The sequence below is a fragment of the Gymnoscopelus microlampas genome, assembly GCF_963454915.1.
Source record: "Gymnoscopelus microlampas genome assembly, chromosome: 10".
In the NCBI taxonomy this organism is placed as follows: domain Eukaryota; kingdom Metazoa; phylum Chordata; class Actinopteri; order Myctophiformes; family Myctophidae; genus Gymnoscopelus; species Gymnoscopelus microlampas.
In genome coordinates this window covers 39,351,825-39,378,468 of record NC_139947.1, presented here as the reverse complement: position 1 = coordinate 39,378,468, position 26,644 = coordinate 39,351,825, and the positions used below count along the sequence as shown (strand labels likewise).

At 44.0% G+C, this 26,644-nt stretch overlaps 1 protein-coding gene across 2 annotated transcripts in view; it reads right to left on the bottom strand.

Moving 5' to 3' along the window:
* Positions 1–26,644, bottom strand: part of mtcl2 (microtubule crosslinking factor 2) — a 108,121-nt gene that overhangs the window by 17,474 nt on the left and 64,003 nt on the right. For both annotated transcript variants that reach the window (XM_084068122.1, XM_084068123.1), the window contains exons 5-15: positions 19,690–19,752; positions 16,424–16,594; positions 15,745–15,898; positions 14,960–15,548; positions 14,295–14,604; positions 12,959–13,228; positions 9,802–9,942; positions 5,878–5,997; positions 5,325–5,555; positions 4,649–4,765; positions 4,241–4,408 (exon numbers count right to left, since the gene is read on the bottom strand). In XM_084068122.1, the coding sequence (XP_083924248.1) occupies positions 4,241–4,408; positions 4,649–4,765; positions 5,325–5,555; positions 5,878–5,997; positions 9,802–9,942; positions 12,959–13,228; positions 14,295–14,604; positions 14,960–15,548; positions 15,745–15,898; positions 16,424–16,594; positions 19,690–19,752 (2,334 nt within the window). The remainder of the gene's footprint in view (positions 1–4,240; positions 4,409–4,648; positions 4,766–5,324; positions 5,556–5,877; positions 5,998–9,801; positions 9,943–12,958; positions 13,229–14,294; positions 14,605–14,959; positions 15,549–15,744; positions 15,899–16,423; positions 16,595–19,689; positions 19,753–26,644) is intronic.

Sequence of the window (26,644 nt, the reverse complement as noted above, 5' to 3'; positions counted from 1 at the left end):
CACACGCGCACACACACACACACACACACACACCAACCTATCAAGCAATCAATCAAAATATCACATTTATTTTTACACACCCGCAAATGCAAAAGCCGCCATGCACACATAGTCACACACTGGGATATCTCTCTCTCTCTCTCTCTCACACACAGACACGCGCACGCACACGCACACACACACACACACACACACACACACACACACACACACACACAGTAAAGCATTCCCCATCAATCCTCATGCCTCTCTGCCTGCCTCAGTCCATGGCGTCCTTATATGGTGCTAAGGGAACCGTCTGGTATCAACTCACACCCCCGCCTGCCTCCGTCTCCCGTGGCGACGGGGAAATTCTTAATGCTGTGCGTGTCTTAACGAGCGGTACCTCCTTAACGAGTTTTAGTGCCAGGCCGTTTAGTAGAAAGGGAATTCTAATGAAAGACCTGGGCTTTATGGAGACATGAAAGATCACCTGACTCATCACTCACATACAGCGCTAGCGCTCACTGTGACCACACACTCCTTTTATCTCAATATCAACGTCAACTACAAAGTACAATCCTCAGTGTTAATTATAATACTATATTATATAATATATATATATATAATATAATATAATATTATATTATAATTAGTTATAAATGGATAAAAACAAACACTGAGGATTTTACTGTGTATTAAGAACAAGATCCCGGATACAAGCGGACGATATTGGGGGTATTTTAAGCATTAATTCGAAAACGATAGTGATAGAGAGAGAGTAGGGGAACAACATTCAGCAAATAACGGTCCAGCCGGCGGGAAATCGCCAAAATGGGTTTTCTCAGGAGGGTAGCTAGCGTCTCCCTTCGGGATAAGGTGAAGAAGCTCTGTCATCCGTGGGGGGGCTCTGAGTAGAGTTGCTGCTCCTTTCTGTAGTTGAGGTGGTTTAGGGAACTAGAAAGCATGCTTCCTAGTCGCCTCTCCAGGGGAGGTTGTCAACGCCACCAAATGGCAGGTTTGATGCTGTTCTGTCCGCGTTACGCACACCAGAACCTGTCCTGTCCTGTTTGTGTCATCGACACCAGCTCATGAATATTTTCCTTCTATCAGTTAAATATTGTCAAGTCTGTCTGTTCTACAGTGTAGTGCAGAATAGTTTGACTATTCACGACAACTATCACTCAGCAGTACACACCACAGCTGATAAGAATCTCAGATCAATCTATATTTTGTACTGTACATTTGTTCAAAAATACTAGCTACTGTACAACTCCGACTGAAAGGCACAACACAACCCTAACCCCAATCATATCCTAAGCTTGAAGCCAGTCTGTCTCTGCATTAGTCTCTCTTAAGCATGTTACTTTTGGTTTAAGTTTGTCCTTGCAGGTCATTTCCCTGCAGGAACAATAAAGCTAAAGTCAAAGCTATCTGTGAACCTCCTTCATGTCTCTGTTATCTGGGGCAGGGGACGCCTCCAGCAACCACACTGTTTACATACACAGACCACGTGGCAGGTTTATTAGTATATAACCCAGATCTTAACCCTGATAAAGATGTTAAATATAGTTTGGTGGAAAAAAATATATGATGACGATATATAACCTGGATGTTATGGAAATGTGACACAGTTGCTAAAGTAGAGTATGAACAAAACTGTGGGAAAAAACATATTTTTGTTCATGTTAGTGCATAGTGTTATGTAGATGTATGTGATATTTTCTAATACTGTTTCGGATAATTTTATTTTGACACACCGGAAACACACATCTTTTTCCCAACCCTTGGCCGAAACGCCTAGTTTTTCTTTCTGTCTTTTCCTACTTTTCTTTCCTTCTCGCCCAACCGAGAGTAGCCTTGGACGCACCAAGACCACCACCCCAGTAGGTGGCCTTTTTTTGGGCATTTTTTTCTATCGTTTTTCCCTCTCCAAGAGCACCTTGGCTACACAAACAAACAAATAAACAAACACGACAGCGCACGCCAGTCCCTAGCTTTTTTACTGCTTCGGATCACCCTAAACAAATGCCGTATCACAAGCGTCTTAAGCGTATCATATCATACATATATCATAATGGTCTATCACTATATGTCACGTCACTTTCAGATTATTTGCCTTCATATATTCAGGAGGAGTCATTAAATCACATTGTAAATCACACGATATCAGGCAGAAACCTTGTATCTCCAGATTTAAACTTTTAATGTAAATTAATTCCCGACATTACTTCATCACACTACAGTATCACACTACAGTGTAGTGGTGTCCTGAAAAGTAACACGATATGCTGTTGTTTGACAGACAGTAATGTTTTGATGTCTGTTGACTTCAACAAAGCAACAGCTGCCAGCTGGTTGTACCATCACTGTCAGGATGCCTCAGTACTGATGTGGCTGGATGGTGGACAGATGTCTACATTAACACACACACACACACACACACACACTCTTCAGGGCAAAGTGATAGCATAGTTGTGGAGTTGGCAGAACAGAGACTGGCTCCAACTGTGGCATCCAGGCCAAGCGCGCGCATGCACGAACACACACACACACACACACACACACACACACACACACACACACACACACACACACACACACACACACACACACACACACACACACACACACACACACACACACACACACACACACACACACACACACACACACTGGGCAGCGCATTGATGGCATACTTTCAGTATGCCAGGAAAAAAGGTATCATGGCATTGAAATGTTGTCTGTGTTTGCACACTTGTGCACGTACAGTATGTGTTCAAACAAGAGTCTGAGAAAGTGAGAGCAAACAAAATCTTTTAAATAAATATATATGGCTGTGTGTGTTTTTAAATGAGCGTGTACTGACATCTGCTTGACAGAGAGAGAGAGAGAGAGAGAGAGAGAGAGAGAGCGAGAGAGTGTGTGTGTGTGTGTGTGTGTGTGTGTGTGTGTGTGTGTGTGTGTGTGTGTGTGTGTGTGTGTGTGTGTGTGTGTGTGTGTGTGTGTGTGTGTGTTTGTACGTATCTACAGTATGTGTGTGTAGCTACATCTGTGCATTTAAGTGATCCTCTTTGTGTGTGTGTGTGTGTGTGTGTGTGTGTGTGTGTGTGTGTGTGTGTGTGTGTGTGTGTGTCTCCCAGCATGTGTGAAGCACAGATGACGGATCACCTTGTTTAAAATGAAGCTGGGCTGAATGAACCGAGCGCTGATTAAACCATAAAGGGCTGCTTGGTAAATTTAATCTCATAAAACACTACAACACGTCACAATTAGGCAAAGGCCAACGCCTCATCTCTTTGTTGCTGTGCTCTCATTTCCCATTGGTGGGGAAGTGAACTGCCAAGCCAATCAGAAGACAAATGATCTCAGACCAGGAAGAGAGAGCCTAATCTTTCTGATCATGACCATGATTCATGAGGCATTTGTGTGCGTGCAGCGTGGCGCTCGCGTCTCCTCCAGCCCCTTATTATCCCTCTCTCTCAATCTCTCTCTCTCTCTCTCTCTCTCTCTCTCTGTCTCTCAGCAGGTAAATTGTAGCATATGTCATTTCATTCTCCATTTGTCAACAGTGAAAATAATCTTGCTGCTGTCATACAGATTTTACTTTATATCAAGAGGGAACTGTTCTGTCCTCCATTTAACCCATTGAGACCTGAAGCCGATTCTACATGTCTCCTAAATCTCAACAGTTTTCTGAAAAACGTATGTTTCTGCATCAGTGGTGTTCAATCTTTTTCATGTCAAGGACCCCCAAAATGATATGTATTTGGCCGCGGACCCCCATCAAAATATTTTGTTCCAGGGACCCCCAGAAACAACGATTTGAGTTAAAAATGTTCGCTTTAAAAATATTTATATTCAAAGATTTGCACACATTTTCACAATTTTTCAAAAATAGCAGATCTACAAGCTCGTAGCGCGGCACCGAGCCCAAAGTGTAAAATAATGCTTTTTAGCTCAAATCTAAAAATGACACAGTTCCAGCCTAGGTCTTAATGGGTTAAAAGAAATGATGAACACTATTATAAAATACACTGTATATACTCATAAAATGCAAACATTAAAAGAGACTTGTGTGACATTTCAAAGGTGAAAGGGTAAATCTTTGTTGATAAAAATGGAAAGACTAAATACAGATTTACCAACTTGAGTGTTTCAAAACCCAGGCATACCACTACCTATCATTCATCCATCCATTTGCCATCCGTCCGTCCATCCATCCATCCATCCATCCATCCGTCCATCCATCCATCCATACCTGTGTGATGAGGTTCTTGAGTTCGGTTCTCTCCATTTCCCATGATGCTTTGGCCTTGGCAAACTGCTGGGTGAGTTCCTGGGAGCCCTGTCTCTCCTGACGTAGCTCCCCACTCAGCTCCTGTAGCGCCACCCTCAGATCAGCCAGGGTACTGCTCACCGCACTGGACTATAGTGGAAGGTAGCAGGGAGCATGTTAATGTATGTGTGTGTGTGTGTGTGTGTGTGTGTGTACTTTGTCCTTTTGACATGGAGTGGGTTCCTGATTGGAGCTTGAAAATGTTTGCTGCCGCATGTCGTTGTAAAAGTTTGTGTGTGTGTGTGTGTGTGTGTGTGTGTGTGTGTGTGTGTGTGTGTGTGTGTGTGTTTTCTGCTATGCTTGCATACACTGGTGCAAGTGTTTATTTACCTTGATAGTTGGGCTGAGTGGCTGCTCCTCTGCAGCGGCCATCTTGTCTGTCTGGTGGGCGGGGCTTGTCAGATTCTCCTCCTCCAATAGCAGGTAGAGGTCTTTCAGGCTGTTCACCTAATGGACCAATCACAGAGCACCATGACCTATCAGTCTCTCCCTCAATCCCTGTTCATTCATTCACTACTTCTTTCATTCATTCATTCATGCATTAACCCATTAAGACTGTGAAAGTATCTGTGTCATTTTTAGATTTCTTTGGATATTCAAAAATAGCAGATCTATAAGCTCATAGCGCGGCTATGAGCTTGTAGATCTGCTATTTTTTAAAGATTTTTTAACTCAAATCTTTGCTTCTGAGGGGTCCCTGGAACAACATATTTTGAGGGCCAAATACCGCACATATAATTTTGGGGGACCTTGACAAAAGTTTGAGCACCACTGATTATAGCAACATAATGTTCAAAAAACTGTTAGGATTTAGAAGACATTTGTAGATTAGCTAATAATAGTTTGCTTTTATTAACTCACGATTGGACAGGGTGTTATTAGACTCTGGTGTGAGGCATGCAGTGCAAGCATAATCAAAAAGGGGCTGAATGAGGGCTCCTGAAAGAGTCCTGAGAGCAATTTTGTTGACAAAAGAGGATATTCTGCCTAAGAATTCTTCCCTTACCTCCAGTACATCCTTCCCATCTGTGTCCAGCTTCCTTCCCAGCCTCCACTGTTTGAGGAAGCAGCGCAGCTTGAGGCTGAGCAGCAGCAGAGTCTGTTTGAGGTGTTGAGACTCCTGGGTCAGCAGACTCCTCTCCTGGCTCCAGAACCTGTGCTGCAGGCGGGCCTGGAGGTCCAGGCTCTGGAGCTGGAAGTCCCGACGGAGCAAGGACTTCTGGTGCTCCTCCTGGAGCTACAGATGCACACACGTTTTTGATAAAATACTTATATACATATGCAGCCCAGATTATAATTATACGGTCAGCTAGCAATACACATTACATAATACTAATGGTTTTTTTTCGTCAGGGATATAATTTGGTTAAAGATATTATTTATTTTGTGAATGAAATGTTATTTTCCTACGGAGTAATTTACGGGTTAATTCATTCGTTCTTCAGTGATGTTTCTACTCCAGGGGAAAAGTGTTTGCTGATGAAGGCAGACCACATGTATTTTTGTGTTTTGAGCGATAACATGCAATGTGTGTGTGTGCAGTAAACGTGTAAACCCACCTGTGTTAGTTTAAGGGAGTGTTCTCTGTGAGTCTGTCTCTCCTTCTCTAACTCCTCCTGGACGCCGCGGGTCACCTCCTCTGCTTGTGACAGCAGGAGGTGCAGTCTGGACTCCATAGCCTAGAGGAGGAGAGACAGCGAGGAGAGGACGACAGGAGAGCAGAGGAGACAGGTAGAGAGGGAAGCAGTGAAGGGATGGAAAGGAAGTAGAGTAAGAAGACGGGAAACAGAGGGACGGAATGAGGAAAAGAGGGGGGTGACAGGAGGATGAAAGAGGGATTGATGACAGGGAAAAGTGGCAGAGATAGATTGAATGGAGTGGAAAATGGGGGGGGGGCAGAGGGACGGAGGGAGGTAAGGAGAGGCAGAACAGCGTGAAACAGAGCAGGAGAGAGCGGGAACGAAAGAGGAGAGAGAGAGAGTTAACACCCTTCAGATCAGAGCTGTGGCATGCTACATCTCTGTCTCTCTCTCTCTCACACACACACACACACACACACACACAAACGTACGCACACACACAGTCCAAAATACACACATACACGTAGTCCAAAACACACACGCACATACATGCACACGCAGACATGCCTGCGCTCACACCTCATCTCATTTCAGGCACGCCTCATTTAGTTGCTGAGTGAGTTAGAAGCATCGATCCAACACTATACCTCTAATGTTCCCTGTCACTGCAAGTCTACAGGCCTCAGATCAGACCTCCATCAATACAACAGACACACAGCACACACACACTGCTACTAAAACCTGATTTATACTTGGTTGCGCATTGAAAATAGAAGATCTACATATAGGAGATCTACTGGTTTTCTATTCTGCCAGATGATTATAACATTTAGCTATTGTACCAGGACTAAGCACTGTAGGCCTAACAGCTAGGAAAACAGCAGTAGTCTGGGTTCCCCAAGAGCAACATCAGTGGGCAACAGTCTCCAGTGGACAATAATATACTGTATACTCTATATTTGAAAGATAACATGTCAAGAAACAGGCCATAAACAAACGCAGCATAAACAGAAACTGCAGAGTAAAGTTGGATAGTAGTTGACCACGTATGCCTGTTTGTCTTCTCCAGTGAATTACTTAAACCAATATTGTTCTTGTACTTTTGTACGTATAGGCAACGTTTTTTAAGATCGCTATTTCCATTCCATTTTTTTTCCATTTTTTTTTTCCAACAAAGGAGACATCGCCTCACTAGTCAACATGTTCACAAGCCGTCAGTTTGTCAATATGCACCCAGATTCTTCCTTTATAGTGCAGCTTTGTTACTGCACACTACATTGTGATTTGTGGGGCTTCATACATACATTGTACATATAGTAGTTTACTATTATTAGCTAACGATTGGACAGGGTGTTATTAGACTCTGGTGTGAGGCATGCAGTGCAAACATGGGCATAATGAGGCACAGTGGTGAGTTTTGCCTCGCCTCCTTGCGTCTGGTGTTTTGGTGACTCGCTCTGCAGATTTGTGAGGAGAAGCGCAGCAGGGTAAACATCATTTTCAAATGAGCAAAGCACTGCAATTTTGGTGCAAAGTTGTTAGTGGGTTGAAATGTAGGCTTATTGTGTAATTGTTGTGCAACTCAAATGCCTTAAGGAATGGACATGGACAAAAAAGGACAAATGGACAAAAAATCTCTGCCTGACAGCCTATGGCTGAGCAACACCTTATAAATGTATAGGCTCAGGGTTAGAGTTTGGAGTGTTGAAGTAAAACAAATTAAATAAAAGCAGTCATGGACGATGAAGAAAATATTGAACATGTAACTTGTGTTTGTAAATAGAAGCACCACCATGTTACATTCTAACCAATGACTATTTCATGTTGAACATGTGCTTCAGAAAATAGGTAGGCGATCCACATCCACACAAATCTACATACCGTAGTCACAGTCACACGCCTAACGAAAAATAAATACTGTAACACTGATTCACTGGCTGTGCTTCACGCTGGTGCACCTATTTCCCCAAAATAGGGCCCTATCCCTACGTCTTGTTTGTCAAAATAAAATGTCAGTGCAGCTGTACCATTTGGATAAAAAGGTACCGCCCTGCCAGCATGAGATACCTTTTTTGGACAGCATCCTATAAACTCGCTATCCTAAGGCCCATTCTGTTCTGTAGTGATGCTAATATGTCAGCACATTGATGGCTGCTCCTGCATGCTCAGATAGTTCACACTGTTGTATTTTGCTGAGCAGCATGCTCTTTTACTTTTACATACACTAATTTAGGTACCACTTTAAAATAACAATCCTTTAATAGATCATTCACAAACTGTTTAAGTTTGTGAATAGCAACCCCCGTAGCAACCCCCTGATGTCAAACCTATACTAATGTTTACAAATAGACTCACTGTCAATCGCTTTTTATCTAAACCCATGTCTTCCCTTAACTGTGATGTTTAAGCCTGCCAGTCAGGGAACATCCCCACTCAGTTTTAACATGAAGCTACAGATGCATGCTGAGTAATTTACAGAGGGACAGTTTTTTGTAGTGAGTGATAGAATTCATTTTACATCGCTCTGAACGAGCATGAAGCTATTTCTCTGCACCTCCCTTTTTCTTCCTCTACACCCCTGTCTCTCTGTCCGCCCCATCACACTCTTTTTCTTCATCTTCTCAACCCTCTTTTCCCTCTCAGATCTTACTATCTTTCCATTTCTCTCCATTTGGTTTCTGCAAGGAGGCGTCAGTGAAACAAGCTCCATTTCAGCTCAGCCCTTTTCTGTATTTCCATGCATACTGTTTATCTCCATCCTATATAGTCCAGAGAAACAGCTTTCACAGCATCACACAGTTATACTGAAAATGCACTTACACAGGCCAGGGAATACATTTATGAAACTGTCATGTATGTCAACTCAGTCAACATGGATGACTGCCTGGCTTGGAGTCAGGACACACACACACACACACACACACACACACACACACACACACACACACACACACACACACACACACACACACACACACACACACACACACACACACACACACACACACACACACACACACACACAATGTATAGTAATATGCACCATGTGCATGCATGCACGCACATGCACACACACATGCATGTACGTACGTACGCACGTGACACACAGACACACACACACACACACACACACACACCCACACACACACGCACACGCACACGCACACACACACACACACACACACAGTACACAGCCAATGTTGCCATGGGAACAGAACCAAGAAAAAGGTCAGACAGACAATGGCCCTCTCTTCCTGTTTGTCCCCAGCTGATGTTGATGTCATTGTGTTTGTGTGTTTAGAGTGGGGTGTTGCTACAGTAACACATCAACCACTCTGGGCTGAGTGTCAGTGTTATTCATGAACGCACTAAAACGTGTTCATTGGAAGCGCTCATATGTTTGTGAACGGTGTACTGAACATATCCGTTTGCCAATAATGAACATATTACGCAACCGTCGTTAACTCCTGTGGGAGTTAACAAGTCGTGCATGTGTGTGTGTGTGTGTGTGTGTGTGTGTGTGTGTGTGTGTGTGTGTGTGTGTGTGTGTGTGTGTGTGCCTATTCTCTCATTTGTGCGTTTTCCATAACAAACCGACTCCAAGCAGGAATATCCTCCACACTGGGTGAATATTAGCACAGCTGACATAGTTGACAGTTTTATAAATTCACTCCCGTCTATCCATGGATTTCTATATGCTGCACCTGACTGTGAAATCTAAGCAGTTTTTCTGCTCTGAAAGATGGAAATAGAGGCATGAAAATGATGAGAGGAATTGACGGTTTGAGGTGAAATTGGACTGGCCTTATACTGACACTGTCAATGCGTGTGTGTGCGTGTGCGTGTGCGTGTGCGTGTGTGTGTGTGTGTGGTGCGTGCACTGTGTGTGTTTGTACAACCCACCAGTGCATCGTCTGTCTCTTTCTCTTCCAGTTCATCTTGCAGCATTTCCTGTCCCAGTTCCTTGTTACTGTCTTCTGATTGGCTGATCTCCTCTGCATGACTTTTCCCCTTGCATTCTGATTGGTCCCTAAAGTCAGGTTGCTGCATGCATGCATGGGCAAGTTAATGAAGAAAAGAAAACCAAAAAAGAAACAAAAGAATGAAAGAAGGAGGAGTGGAAGGGGGGGGGGATTGTGGTACAAAAGAGAGAAAGAGGGAGGGAATGAGGAGTGAGGGAGGAAGGGAAGGAGGGATGGAAAGGAGAGGAGGGGATTGAAAGCAAAACAAAGACAAAGAAACACAACAATAAGAGACCGAAAAAACAATCCAAGATGGCGTCCACCCGTATCTCACACAGCCATAAAACATAAACAAATAAAAGTCAAATGGAAACAAAAAGAAGAATGGATCTCACAACATGAAGAACAAGATGTAGAGGAAGACGAGCTTGGTCAGGGAGGAGAAAGAGAGAGAGAGAGTGCAGAACAGAAAGAAAAGGAGGATGGACGGAAGGAGCGACGGCTGAGGGGGGCGGGGGAGGGGGGGTTAGGACGGATGGAGCGAAAGAGGACAGGAGCAGAGGAGGAAAACATGGAGGTTAAGGAGAAGGAGGAAGGAGGGGAATAGTTAGAATTAAAGAGGTATGTTTGGAGTTAGGGAGGGAGATGAGAGTGGAGGGGTGTGTGGAGGGGTGGTGCGCAGGGAGGTGGAGGTGGAGAGCGGAAACCAACGGTTATGGTGCCCATGCCGTGAGAGGGAGAAGGAGAGGGAGGAGCGAGGGATGGAAAAGGGAAGAGGAAGAGAGGAGGAGAGTGGAAGGGAGGTTGGGACTCAGATTTGGCCTCTAATGGAGCTGAAATCTTATGACTGACTTATGCCTAACTTATAGTCCATTGTACGGCCATGTCACATGCCGGAAATAGCCGCGAATGCGACGTGTTGTGAGCTTGTAGATCGGCTATTTTCCGCGAGCGACACCGTCGTATGACGAAGTCCTGCCCTTAATGGCTGTAGCTTTATCTCTGCAGCACACCACTCAGATAAATAGATAACATTTATTATAGAAACTGAATTGACAATTAAACAACTAATGATTGCACAACAACTAAATTTGACATGACACATTCAACTTGGCAACACAAATGACGTCTCCCTATTTGAGAGCAAATTTACTTTACTTTATTTGTTTGAAAAGTAATTTTCTAAAATAACCAATTTTACAGTATACATTCCAATAAGTTATGAATTATGTAGACATCTATGAAGGTAGACAACATGGGTGTGGGAATGGAGGCCTATCGCGGAATGTTGGGAGAGTAGTTACCATAGCAGTTACAAAGGACCAGTAGTGCCCTTTTAAAGTGGAATGTTGGAACTAGCTGCTTTTATTGTATTGTTATTAGGGCTGCAACTATTGATTATTATCTTAGCGATTATTTGTGTTCTATATATACATACAGTATATATATATATATATATATATATATATATATATATACATACAGTATATATCCTATATTAAAATTGGCTTAAGGACCAGCCAGTTGGCTGGGGACTACGGCCATGTCACTCTGACTCAGACATAACCATAAACAAACCCATATATAGGCATATATGGAGATCCGGTTGTCCAGACTGAGCCACAGACCCGACCACTATGCACATGTATGGTCATGTGCATAATCTGCATATATGGGACCGACTGAGTTCAAACTCGGCTCACGCGGTTGTCCAGAACCGCTGATAAGTCCATATATGGTCATATATGGATATTCATACATAATCTACATATATCCATGTATGGGCATATACTAATGACATCAGGGATCTCCATATATGGGCATAAAAGGGACACAGGTAAACAGACAGATACGGAGATCTCCATATATGGGCACAAAAGGGACACAGCCAGACGGGTACAACGGGTACTCTGACTAAGCCCCTGACACTATGACTCGTTGTGAGCTTGTAGATAGGCAATTTTCTTTTTTTAATTATATAATTCTTTCTTTTTTACGTTTCGGCTATAATGACATGCCCAAAATTGCTTAAGCCATTACTTGGATTAAATATGGCACCCCTAGTTGTGATGACTTTTCAATCTCTCCTTCTGTTGTCAGACATGGCTGCATGTTTATCCCCAAACATTCCTCGCCAGACCACTATGGTTGATGGGCCAATCACAAACATGTGTTTGTCAACGTATGCTGTATGCATCTTAAAGTTTAAGCACATGTAAGCTTTACTTCACCATCCAAATATTGAAGGACATAAGTTATGATGATGCTCCATGAACTCTTAATGAACTATGTCATGCAACAGAGAGGCTCCATTTGAGGCCTGTGGTGCTACATCATCTACATAATAGGTTAAGATGCTTTTATAGTGTGCATGCAGAGGGTGAAGGTAGCAGTCTGTGAATGGATTTACACGGATTACCAGCTCAAATCTGATAGAGTTCACCTATGAAATCACAACTCATTACCCAATAACCCATTAGTAGGTTTTGATGTACAGTATGTTGCTAGCACTAGCTGAGCCAATGAGGCACTTACTTAACCACATGAACCCTAGCATCGATATTGGTGAAGAGATTTGGTGTAGAGGGAAGAGCAGGCCTAGGATAGATTGTTGGGGTATATAAGTATATACAATTTTAGTGATTTCTTCTGTTCTCACATCATCTCATCCCAATTCATCTAATGCCGTCTCATGGGTTTATTTTCATGAAGTCAGTACAGATGGAGGGCAGTGCATTTAGGTCAATCATATTTGAGGCTGTGGTGTAAATCCATTCTGTTCTATAAGGAGGAACCATAGCAGTGTATTTGGGGATGGAGCAGGGTACGTTGGTAAGCCAATCCATGGGTTAAATAGAGGATAAACTGAAAATAGAGACGACGGAAACAATAGAAAAACAATCTGCCACAAAAGGTAGAAGATTGAAAAAAATATAAAAATACCACATTTCAAAGATGTCAAAAGAAAGAAAATGACATCAAAAGAAAGAGAGAAGTAAAGATAGCTAGAGAGAGAGAGAGAGAGAGAGAGAGAGAGAGAGAGAGAGAGAGAGAGAGAGAGAGAGAGCATGGAGGTGAATGTTTGTCTTCTCCTGTACCTTCTCTGCAGCCGTGCCTGTTCTATCTTGGTTATTCAGCACAGGACAAGGGAGGGAGGCAGATGGCATATCCAGACACGAGTCACCAGATTCAGACAGCAGCGGCTGGGGAGAGGCCCCCTCCACTTGGGGATCTCTCCCACCACCAGGGGAGCAGCCCAGGCTTTCTACCCGCTCGACGAAGGTTTGGAGTTGGGTGTGGAGTGCCTGAAGTCTCCCTGTCAGGGCTCCAACCAGAGGTCTGTCTGCCAACTCTGACAGCTCAGAGATCTGTTAAGAGAAGCATAGTTGTGTGCAAACAGAATGTTATGTACAGTATTGAAGCAGAACAGCGTCAACAAGCATTCCAGTCCAAAATGGATGACATGATGCTTTATGGTTCATGGGAGCTCAGGGAGAAAATCATAATTTCTTCATTTCATTCTGAGCCTTTGTAACTATGAGGAAATACATATTTCATGAATGTTGCATTGTATCATTATTTTAAGTAAAATTATAATAGAATTTAATAGACAGTGTGCAATCTTTTTTACACACGCGACAAACATGGGCAACATAATGTCCTTCCTCACCACAACAAGCAATAAGAAGATTCATATAGTGTATAACATGGTACGTGTTGTCACTGACATATGTTTCAGTTTATTTTGTCAGACAACTGCAAGGCCATAAAAAGTGTACTATTGCAACATTTTAACAACCCAGAGGATTTACTGTTACACTTGGCAAGCCAATTAGTGATTTCATTACCCTCCATCAAATCTCTTTTCATAGTCATGCAGTCATGCACTACTCTGAATTGACACAATATAAGTAGTGACCACAGACCTAGCAGCAAATTAACTACAGTTAAAATGTGTCAAAATAACAGGATTTACATCCCTAAATAAAATGTAAAGTAACATGTAGGCCCGTAATAAGGCCTTCATCAGACAATAACTAAAGTGCACAAACTATACCGTATATCTATTGGAGTAATTAGAGGCAGCGGAACCTAATCATAGAGGCTTCCCTCTTGGTTCTAAGCACCCTGGGAAATGGAGTCAAAATCTTTTGGTGACAGAGCCAGTCTTTGCATCATCTTTAGATCCCTAAATACCCATACATCTAAATGAATTGACTGATTGAATACTTTATTAACTCATTTGTTAACAGTAGATGTACTGTAGTTAGAAGGATAACACAAAAAGCCCCGGGGCTTGTTTCCATTGAGGTCAATTGTACTCAATTCATCATACAAATAAATAGCTATAAACATAATTAAAAATGTACTTACGAATACCACAGCAATCAGCAGAAAATTAGCAAATACTGAAAAGATGAGTTACATAGCTACCTGGTTGTGAGGCTGAGGTTTCTCCAGGTCACATGAACCTGCATCCTCGTCGTTGCTGCAGACTTTATGGTAGATGGATGGAGATGAGGTCAGACAATTGGAGTCTGGGGACGTGATGAGTTGTATTGCCGTGGAAACCAGGCGAGCCTGGTCCCTCATGGCCAGTAAGGCGTCACGGTCCTTCAGACCCAGGCACACAGGAAGTGACGTCACAGAGTCAGAGTTGTCTCCTTCTTCCTGTTTCCTCTTTTTCTCTCGGATCTCCAGGGAGTCATTCTCGCCCCCTACAGGGCCCTCGCGGTGTGGCGGGCTGGGGATAGAAATGATTAATAGATTTATTTGAGGGGAAAGAGAGGATAGGGATGATAGGACATGAACTAGAGTGGAATTTCACGACTTCTCAAGTAGGTCTGCGTCCGTGGCCTCTAATGGCGTATACGGTAGTTGGCTGAGCAATCAGCACTCTCTGAAATATGAATAATATTTAAAGACATCTACAAGTGTTGTGTTTTTACAACCTTTGTGGTATATCGTACAACTCTGTTGGGCACTATAGTTTGGTAAATCATATTTGAGACCGCAGAATGAATCCATATATTATAAGGGCAAAATCCTGACAGAATGATGTGACTGGGTGTAGCCAGAAAAGATTAGACCTGTCCTACCTGGTTGGGAGGCACTCGGCCGAGTCTCCCGCCTCAGCATCGGTCTCCAAGGCCAATCGCAGGGCAGGAGCAGAGGATGAGGATGATGAAGGAGTGTGGTAGGAGGCCAGATCACATCGCTGCAGGTTGGAGAGCAGCACGCGGTTCTCGTACTGAAGCTTCTTCACCTTGCCGCTCAGCTCTCCGATCTGGAGCCTTGCCACTCTAAGCTCCTCCTCCTGGGGCGGGGCCTCCGTGCTGATAAGCACCGCCCCGTCCTGTAGGCTGGCGATGGAATGCACTGGGCTGTCGTTGAGCATTTCATCCGCCAGAGACATCAGCGAATTGGACGAAAGGTTGTTGGCAGAGGTCAGCGCTGGGGGAGGGAGGTCCGACTTGCAGCGGTTGATCTCGTTCATGAGCAGTTTGTTCTGCTCCTCCATCTCCATCAGAGACCGCCGCAGAAGGTCCGCCTCCTCCTCCACGAACTGCAGGTGTCTCTGGAGCTCCATCACGTTCTCCGATGAAGCCCCGCCTCCGAGGACTATGGCCCCGCCCTCTCCTTGGCCAAGCCCTGCCCCAAAGCCATCGCTGAGGTCCTGAGGGCCGTCTAGAAATAGAAAAACAAGGTAGGGTCAAGGAAAGTCATTATACTAACAGGAGCAGAAAAACAAGGTTGTTTTTTCTGTTTTTGATGGAAAATATTGTTACATGATTATATTCAAGGTATATTACAGTTACACTACACTAAACACAGTTTCATGACCTCAAAACAAACTCAGATAGTCATAGAAAAAAGAGTGTACCTTGAGGTCCCTTCATGTCATCCATCTCTGCTCGGAGCCCCCTGTTCTCCACCTCCAGCTCCACGATGCGTCGACTCAGCAGGTTGGCCTCCTCCTCCACCAGCTTCAGATGGGACCTCACCTCCGCCTCCCGTGTGTGTGGGGAGTCTGCCACCTGGAAGGGGTGGAGGAGACACACACCCACAACCTCATTATCAGCAGCGGCAACAGAACCATGAACCTCGTGGGTATAGATGAGTTCACCGTTTTATCTTCTCATTACATAATAAGTGAATCAATCAATCAGGCAGTGTTTTTCCTCAGATTTGTTTTAATCAATGGTCACTCTACCAATTAGTTCAACAAACCACACAACCGATCAATTGTTCAATCAATAAAACCCCCAACCAATGACACGTCCATCCGACCAATCAACTAAGCATCCAGCCTCTCAATAAATCAATATTGCATCCAACCATCCATTTAACCGTATATCCGACCATTCATTTATCTGCACATCCAAACATCCATTTATCTGAACATCCAACCATTCATTTTAACTGAACATTCATCCAAACTTTAATTTAACTTAACATCCAACCCTTCATTTAACTTAACATCCATTCAACCATGCATTTAAATTAACATCCAGTCATCCATCCATCCAAACCAGCCAACCAATGGGTGCCCCTCCTCCCACCTCCTCCACGGTGAGCGAAGCGTCCACGTCGCCGTACAGAGACCTGTACTTGGCCAGTTCCTCCTTCATGGCATCGCTGTCCTTCACCAGCTTGGTCAGCTTCTTACACATCAGAGCAGACTCCTCCTTGGCAAAGTACAGCTGACACTTCAGGTCTGAACTGTCCTCCTGCTGAGAGGGAGAAAAGAGAAGAGAACATGAAAGGCATTAGAGAGAGGTAGAGAGAGGCACACAGCATAAGAAATGGTGGAGGAAGACAGGGGGGGGGGGTAGGTTAGCTAAGACAGTGGCAAGCTAGCTTTTTAGCTTGAGATCTAAATGTGTTGTGTTTTGTTTTTATCTTTTGAAATAATAAAAAAATCACACCCTGTGTGAAGGTAGCGGCGCCTTTGATACATTTTGTCATCGATATGTGTTTATAATGTGTTTATAGCCATGTGTCACGTGAAGCTTGACCAATCACTTTGTTGACGCACCTGACCAATCAGAGCGTTGACGGGTCTGACCAATCAGAGCGTTGACGGGTCTGACCAATCAGAGCGTTAACGGGCCTGACCAATCAGAGCGTTGACGGGTCTGACCAATCAGAGCGTTGACGGGTCTGACCAATCAGAGCGTTAACGGGTCTGACCAATCAGAGCGTTGACGGGTCTGACCTATCAGAGCGTTGACGGTGAACACGGACAAAGTCAGGTATAGAGCAGGATCCGCTCTATACCTTTAGGTATAGAGCGGCTAGCGCCGCTAAAAATCACACCCAGTGTGAAGTGGGCGGTGTGTGGTCATCACAAAATGACTCACTTAAAAAAAAAATGAACTGTTTTTTCCATACTGCTATTCATAGGGCTGCACATGTGTCATGTGTTTCGCTAGCCAATCACAGTCCTGAATTTGCAAAGTCAGCCAATCACATTACAGCTAGTGGTGATGACACTAGCTGTAATGTGATTGGCTGACTTTGCAAAAGTATAGATTTGCATTGACTGTGGAAGGGTTAGGGTTGTAGACTGCGTTGTAGACTATTGGCCAATCACGGTGCAGGATTGGTCAGTGTCCAAACCTCACTTATAGGGGGCGGTTACACCGCCCCAAAAACATTTAGGAAACAAAAAAGTGATATTCTGCAGCCTAGAAATGGGTCCAGAACCACTATTTGTCAAACACTGAGCTAACGTCACATATATTCACTTAAGGTGTACTCCATGTAGACAGTGACACATGGAGGGTGAGAAATGGGGCAAATAAAGCGCACGCACACACACACACACACACACACACACACACACACACACACACACACACACACACACACACACACACACACACACACACACACACACACACACACACACACACACACACACACACACACACACACAGATGTATGGAAAGATGTATGTAAAGTATAGGTGACATCTCAGCTCTGAGCTGTCCTGCTCTGCTAAGGAGAGATGTAAACACACACAGACACATGCAAAGTTGAACTGGCTCTCTTTGGGTTGGGGGGGGGGGGGGGTATTATAGGTAGTGTATAGACTGATAGATAGTGGCAGAAACACACACGCACACAGGCAAGCATGCAAGCAGCGACAGTAGAAGTGTCAGTTCAGGTCTAAGCCAACCTTCAGTATGTACATGACAGTTTGAGTCAACCATGTAAGTTGTAAAAAAGGGCAAAATGCCTTCTTTATAGCCCTCTTCCCCCTTCCCTCCTCCAAGTTGTGACTTCAAACATTTATTGATACTTAATGTATTGCACTTTTTTTTTACTGGATTCGAACACTGGATTGGACCGATAATAATAATAATTATCAGTCCAACTTGTGGCTTCAAGCTAAAGCAGCACATGATGAGGTCATGGTCACGTTGTGTTCTTTTGAGGTTTCTTATAAAATCAAACTCAACCACCAGAGAAGATCATAGGAACAAACATCCAACCCAGTCAGCTGTTAGTGGCTTTTACAGACGTCATGGGGGATGACACAGACACATAATTAGCGGAAGTTCATAGGGTGAAAAATTATTCTTAGTCTAATGGAAATAATAAATCATGAGCAGTGGTGGACTATATACTCAAGTAAATACATATGTTAAAAAGAGTAAAAAATACTTTTTAAAGTATTCAAAAGTACAAATTACAAAGTACATTTGGTTGTCTCCGCCAGGCCGAAGGCGTGGCCGAGACTACATGTATTCGCCCCTGTCCATCTGTGTGTCCTGTGTGTGTGTGTGTGTGTGTGTGTGTGTGTGTGTGTGTGTGTGTGTGTGTGTGTGTGTGTGTGTGTGTGTGTGTGTGTGTGTGTGTGTGTGTGTGTGTGTGTGTGTGTGCGTGCGTGCGTGCGTGCGTGCGTGCGTGCGTGCGTGCGTGCGTGCGTGCGTGCGTGCGTGTGTGTGTGTGTCTGTCCGTCCATCCGACCATCTGTGGACAGCTGGTCCATCTGTGGACCGTTGGACAGATTGACTTGAAACTGTGCAGTGTGCACACACACTCCCTGGAGGCCAGCACAGAACCAGTGGCCCAAATCTTTTACATTGGCCTGTTATAGCGCCACCAACACACCGATTTTTACAAAACAATTACCCCTACAGATTTTGTCCAAGCATCACGCAAATCGGTACACAGTATCTCTATATTCATGTGATCAAGACAGATCTGTCAGATATTTAATATTCCATCCTGATTGGGTAAGATTGGGTAAGATTGGCTTCCAACATTGGCCTATTATAGCGCCACCAGCAGGCAGATAGAAAGGTAAGGAGAGAAAGAGAGAGAGAAAGAGAGAGAGAGAGAGAGAAAGAAGAGGAATGAAAGTCATGTCAAGTAAAAAAAAAAGAAGAAAAAACTAAAACAAACTAATACTCTAAAACAAAAAAAGTCAAAATAAATGTATATAGTTATTGTCCACCACCTCTCTCCATTGCCCTGTGTTCAATCAATCTTGGTCTTCCAACTTCAGCACCCCCCCCCCTTTCTTGCTCTTTACAATATCACAATATCAATTTCTCAAGTCTCCCTCTCTCTCTCTCTCTCTCTGTTAGATCGATGTCGGTCGCTCCAGGTGTAGTGCCTGTAGACTGGAGTGCTGACTCAGTAGTTTTGGAGCGGTCTTTATTGATTCATTTCACTAGTAGTGGACGTTACTGTGCATCTGTGTGTGTGTGTGTGTGTGTGTGTGTGTGCGTGTGCGCGTGTGCGTGTGAGTGTGTGTGTGTGTGTGTGTGTGTGTGTGTGTGTGTGTGTGTGTGTGTGTGTGTGTGTGTGTTACCTGTGTGCATGTCTTCTTGTCTGGTTTGTTGTTAGGTCGAGCTCCCCTCTTCTTCTGAGAGCTCTGAAACACAGAAAACAAATACACAAATGTCATTAGTAAGATAGACAGACTGTTGTTAAAAGGAACAGAGTGCGGGAGTGATACTGTATGCTGCAAAGGTCCGCCGGGCCTGGGAATCACAGGGATTACTGTCTACTAGTATGAGAGCACACACACACACACACACACACACACACACACACACACACACACACACACACACACACACACACACACACACACACACACACACACACACACACACACACACACACACACACACACACACACACACACACACAATTCGTCCTTTCTGAACTGCCATTGCCATGGCAATGTTTATGATCTCTATGGATATGTTTATTTCCATGGTGACACTGATATAGGGCGGGGAATTACTGCTGGCTGGCCTAATGTAAACATCGAGATAGAGAAAGAGGGGGGAGAGAGAATGAGGGAGAGGAAGAGACTAAGAGGTGTAAAGGAAGAGAAGAGAGGGACGAAACAGAGTGGAGGAGAGGTAATACATCAAAGAGAGAGAGAGAGAGAGAGAGAGAGAGAGAGAGAGAGAGAGAGAGAGAGAAGAGGGAGATACTGTAAGCTCTGATCGGACTATAAAAGTGTTATTAATGACTCTAAAATTCACCCAAAGACACCCCACACAAACGCACATGCACAGTTGTACACGTACGCACGCACATACATACGCGCGCGCACACACACACACACACACACACACACACACACACACACACACACACACACACACACACACACACACACACACACACACACACACACACACACACACACAGTCTTGGGGACAGACGTGTTGCTGCAGTGTAAGTAACTAAGCTCATCTGGCTCTGTCCGTTTCCATGGAAACTGGCTACTCTCTCTGCCATGAACCCCGACAACAAAAGAGAAGGAGAGAGGATGGCGGGACAGAGGAGTGCAAGAAATATGGGAGGATGGAGGGATGAACAGATGGAGGTGAAGGAGATAATCTGAGTGGCATTATTGAGTGGCTGAAAGGCAGACATATTAAACTTGTTTTGATGGATAGATTACCTAAAGAAACAACACATGCACTGTAGAAAACAGAGGGATGAGAGGTAGACAGATGGAAAGAAATGACTGTTGTATTTATTTAATTTAATTAATTAGTTAATTATCTCCACCATGCAGGCCGAGGGCGTTTGATGTCACTGCATCAGGCAATTAAGTATTATTGAGGTATTCGTTCTAGTTGCTCATCTTATCTGCTGTAAGCGTTATAGATTCTGCAAAATAATGTGATTATTGAACACATTACATCGAAATTGAAATGAAAAACAAAACAATCTTAATATATAAATAAATAAATACAGATCTCACTCTCTTTCCCATATACTCCTTCTCTCACCCTCCCTTCCTCTCATCCTTTCTCTCACTACTTGTCTGTCTTTCTCCAACTGGTCCCCTCCGTCCCTCCTTCCTTTGGCCATACACCCCTACCCATTTTAGGACCCGCTGATGTGAGCTCAAAGCCGTGTGTTAATGGTACTAAACTCCACTCAGTAGATCAATAGAGCCTCCTCATAGTGGAACCATTGATTCTGGCAGGAGTTGAACTATTGGATCAGTCTCTCCATCATTGACCCATTTGGCTGCATGTGGAGGACGAATGGATCACATTTTTTCCACACTCTGTCCATCCTTCTCCTCTACCCCCCCCCCCCCCCTATATTTCTCAGATTGATTAAATTCAAATACATTTTAGTCGTGTTAGAAGTTTTTGGACAGACAGCCTGAGAGGCTTTTACTGGCAACGTGGTCGCAGCTAAAAACATATTTTATCAAAACACTACACAGAAATGGTTGGCATATTAAGTGTCTTATGATAAATAACCAATACGTGTAGATTGATTCCCTCTCACTCACTCACTCTCTCTCTCTCTCTCTCACTTCTCATGTTTCTCTCATCCTGTCTTCTCCTCTCAGCTGTCTCTCTGCTGGCCCCTGTTCCAGCCTCTCTCTCTCTCTCTCTCTCTCTCTCTCCCCCTCTCTCTCTCTCTCTCTCTCTCTCTCTCTCTCCCCCTCTCTCTCTCTTACAGTACTGTAATGGATCTCCCTCGCCCACACAGCGCTCAGAGGGCAATAACAGGCTGATGTAACACTCCTGTGTACACTCTGTCCACCCCTCTCTCTGTCTCTCTGTCCACTCTACAATAATGCACTGTTACTATGCAATACATTTCACTTGTCCCCCTCTTTCTCATTCTATTTCACTGTCTCGCTCTCTCTTTCACCATGAAAAGACCTTCCCCTCCTCTGTCTCTGATTCTGTCTCTTTTTCTTTCACACGCAAATAAAGCTTATGTTTTGTTCTTTCACGACAGTGTCCCGATCTTCTCTCTCGTTATACAATAACTCTTTCTCTGGTTGTCACTATTTGACACTTCGCTGTCTCTCTCGCTATTTCTCTGTCTCTCTCCTACTCTTGCTTTCGCTGTCTCTCTCTCACTCTCTATCTCTGTCTCTCTCTCTCTCCAACGCCCTATCTCTCGATCTGCTAACAATGCACCAGTCATCTAAGGTCATTCATTGCACTATCTGTGTCCTTTTCTCTGTCGACTCTCTCTCTCTTTCTCTCTCTCTCCAGTTTATTCTCCAAATACTATCTAAGAGCTGTAAATTTTCCTCTCTCCTCCATTCTCTTTCTGTCTGTTCCTCTCCTCCTCCCTCTCTCTCCACTTAACTTCTCTCCTTCACAGCAAATACAAAAATCAAATCTATTATTCTTTACATTTTCATGTGTTTACTTCATCTATTCTGTATCAGTCTCTTTTTAGTAGTAAAGTCCCGACTCAAGAGCCCTGACACAAAACACTACACAAACTCATACATGCACAATGCGGTGGTCAGTTCACACACAAGTTCACACACACACACACACACACACACACACACACACACACACACACACACACACACACACACACACACACACTCACAGAGTTATGCTTAATTGTGTGCAAGTGTCGCAAACTAAAAATATCAGATCTACAAGCTCAACACGCATCACGCGTCGCAGCGTCACTTTCCTGTGCTGTGGATAGACACAGACATGCATCCTCTGTGTATTTATGACAGTGTGGTGGAGGTGGTGGTACTAAATCTATGCTGTAGTGTTATGGATGCTCAGCCTTTACTGTGATGTTTAAGGGACCGGAACCATTGCTTTAAAGTTTTACTCTCTCTTTTACAGACATGCACAGACACACACTGTAGATGTGGCGGAGACACAAACATGTACGCACACACACACACACACACACACACACGCACACGCACACGCACACGCACACGCACACGCACACGCACACGCACACGCACACACACCTCCTCATTTCCCCGTTCTCATGTTTCCAGCCCTCATTACTGGGGATAGAGGTAGTGTGACAGTTAAAGAAAAACATCAAGATCAATAAGAGCCCCCCCCCCCACACGTTCTGCAGGGGGTAGAATGGGTAAATAATAACAAGCTGAAAGACATGGATGGAAGACACATAAATGCAGGACATATAGACCAATTATTTGTTTACCAACATTGAGACTGGACGCACAGGTGATTGTTTCATGCAATCAATTCCCAACATATTGTTTTGGAGTGCGCTGGTTTCAGTTCATTCAACCTCCTCTTGTGTCCTATAGCGAGACCTGACAAAATGGGTTTCATTTGGTGCCGGCCTGCTCGCGCATACTGGTTCTTATCAGTGTAACGTCGTCTATTAAGGGGTCTATTATTCCACTTGACTGGATGAGTGGACAGATAGGACACAGGGAGAGAGGGGTTGGAAAGAGAGAGAGAGACAAAAAGAGAAGGAAAGGGGAGACAGACAGAGTGAGAAAGTAGAGGAGACAGAGGAAGAGAATTGTAGAAAGACAGACAGAGGGAGAGACAGTCAGAGAACAAGTTGAAACCACACAGTGACATGAAGAGAGAGAGAGAGAGAGATAGAGAGAGAGAGAGGGAGAGAAAGATGTTGTCATTCCTGGGTCACGGATGAGAAGACAAACCAGCATCAACTCTCTAGGTCTTCCATCTGACCCTATCTGAGATGCAACCAGCCATGAAACTCACCAGCACCGCATCACACACTGTACAGTACATTCACGCACACGCACACGCACACGCACACACACACACACACACACACACACACACACACACACACACACACACACACACACTACAGCACAGCACGTTCACTTATACAGGCACACACAGATAATCGCTCTCTCAATCTCACACACAGGTTAAAACACACTCAGTATGTACTCAGGAGCAAGATTGCTTTCAGTGTGTGTGTGTGTGTGTGTGTGTGTGTGTGTGTGTGTGTGTGTGTGTGTGTGTGTGTGTGGGATCAATGAAATTAAATGTGCTCTCAGTTCACTGTGTACCTCACCCCACCAGTCATTACAGGGGGAAGTGCACATGGATGAGTATGAAATGGACTAAAACAAACGGCCTCTGGCTTCTTTCCATTACTCTTCTGCACTGCTAGCCAGGTATATCACGTGGTTAACTGTACACAGCCAACCGCTTTTAACCACATGAACCCTATCGTCCCTGGGCATGTCATAATGGGCGAACATTAGGGGGTTAGGGGTTCAAATCCACCGCGGTGCATCCAGCTTTGTCGAGCGCCTATACGAGGGTAGCCGGACGGGGAGGGTGATATTTGTCACTATAAACATACTCCTATGGGCTGGAGTGTTGGGCGGGAGGAGTAGGATGAAGGCTCTACAACGTCCTTCCGGTGGGGAGAGAATGTGAGAGTTAGTTAGCTAAATGGTCAAGTGTCTGACCGTCAGTGTTATGTCTGTAACTGAAGCTACTACTAATACTACTACTACTAGTAATAATACTACTATTACTACTACTACTTCTGCTGCTGCTACTTCTCCTGCTGCCTGGGAAAACAACACACTCATAAAATCAGCAGAGAAACAGGGCTTGGTTTCCCATAAAATCCCCAATTCTGCTCATTAGTGGTGACAGAATAAAACTGAATGCACTCTGTTCCTCTCCGGAAAGGCTGCCTGGCTCATATTTATTTGCAAAGCACTTTCTTGAATCCGTATTAAACCCCATTCCATTTCCAACTCGCTTGAAATGGCAGCAATTACATTTTTTCACGTGAGTGCAAAGCGTTACCTTATCGGTGCCATCATGACAGTGCGTCATCACAATGGTTACATAAGAGACAATCTATCAACAAAATGATTCATGAAAACAATGTTGGTGTAAGAAATTCGCTGGAAAGTGAAAGTGTGTGTGTGTCAGTTAAGGTTGGGTCGAGAGGTAGTAGGAAGTAGTGGGAGAGCGAGCATGTTTGTGTTTACTGTGACGAGAGAGCAGAGTGTGTGTGAGACAGCGAGGCTGCCTGTAACCGAGGCCAAACTGCTTCCTAAGAGCAATGTTGACATAACTAAGAGAAAGGTGAAAAATGTATTTGCATGGAGTGCCCAACTATGAAGCAAGTTAAAGTAGCGTAACTCCTTTCAGTACATTGTGGAGGGACTAGGAAGAGAGAGAGAGAGAGAGTGAGAGAGCTCAGAAAGAGAGAGAGCTGGTCTGGCAGCCTGCAGATGGACATTATTATTTCAGTTTGTGCCAAATAAACATTTCAGCTTCCCCAAATATCCCCTATAGTATCCTATGCTAACATAGACACCTCTCTATTCATCACATGACGGTACTTAGATAGACAGATAGACATTTATTGATCCCATGGGGGGAATTCAGTCGCCAGCGGCAGCAGTTAGGAATTATATTAAGGTACAGATTCAGAATAAAGAGAAGTACTGTTACAGCAGAGATACAGCAGAGAAACGTACCCATGAAGGAGGGCATGTGGGAACAACTCTACCACTGCCTTGGGGACTACGGATTGGAAATTAGCTTAAGCTAAATCTGGCATATTCACACTTAATCATGTCTCGTCTCGTGTACTATGCAATTACATACCGGTAAACCATGTTTTAGTGTTCATTAATGTGCATTGTTGTCCAAATAAACAAGGAAAGTAAAAAGCCCATGCTGGCAATTTAGGTACCAGTGTTCCAGTGGAAACACAGCTTTATGTAGGACATTTCTAGTGACACAGCAATATTGTATTAGTGACTTTTATTAATAACACATTCTGTGAGGTTATACCTTGACCCCCTGGTAGGGCCAGAACAGTACAGAACAGAACAGAACAGAACTCATTCAGTGACATAGAACAGTCACAGGACAGGGTGAGGTTGAGGTGCCAAACAGAACAGGAGAGAACAGAGTAGACAGAGAGAGATGGATGAGAGGAGTGGGGTGGACTCGCCACCATAAACCCTCTATGTATTCAGCCCATTAATAGATGCACAGACAGAGGCACCATAATCTCTCTGTCACACATACGCACACACACACACACACACACACACACACACACACACACACACACACACACACACACACACACACACACACACACACGTGCACACGCACACGCATCATACACACAACCACTCTCGCAATTTCATTGTCTCCGTTGGTGGCACGATGAGAGAGGATGGAGAAAATGAGACAAAGGAGAATGGGAGAAAGGTTGTCACCAAAAAGAGAAGATGAGAAGTGAAGAGAAGGGGGGAAGATAGAAATAGAAGCAGGAGTAAAGACAAAAAATATTTAAAGTAGGGATGTTCAATATTGACTTTTTTACTCATTCCCAATACCGATATTAACCGATACCGATATATACTGGCTTTTTCCACCAAAAGTCAACTAATTGTCAGGTAACAACATCACATATCTAATAAAATAAAACAGCTATAATATATCAATATAATATCTAATACATCTAATATAATACAGTGATGTTGTTAG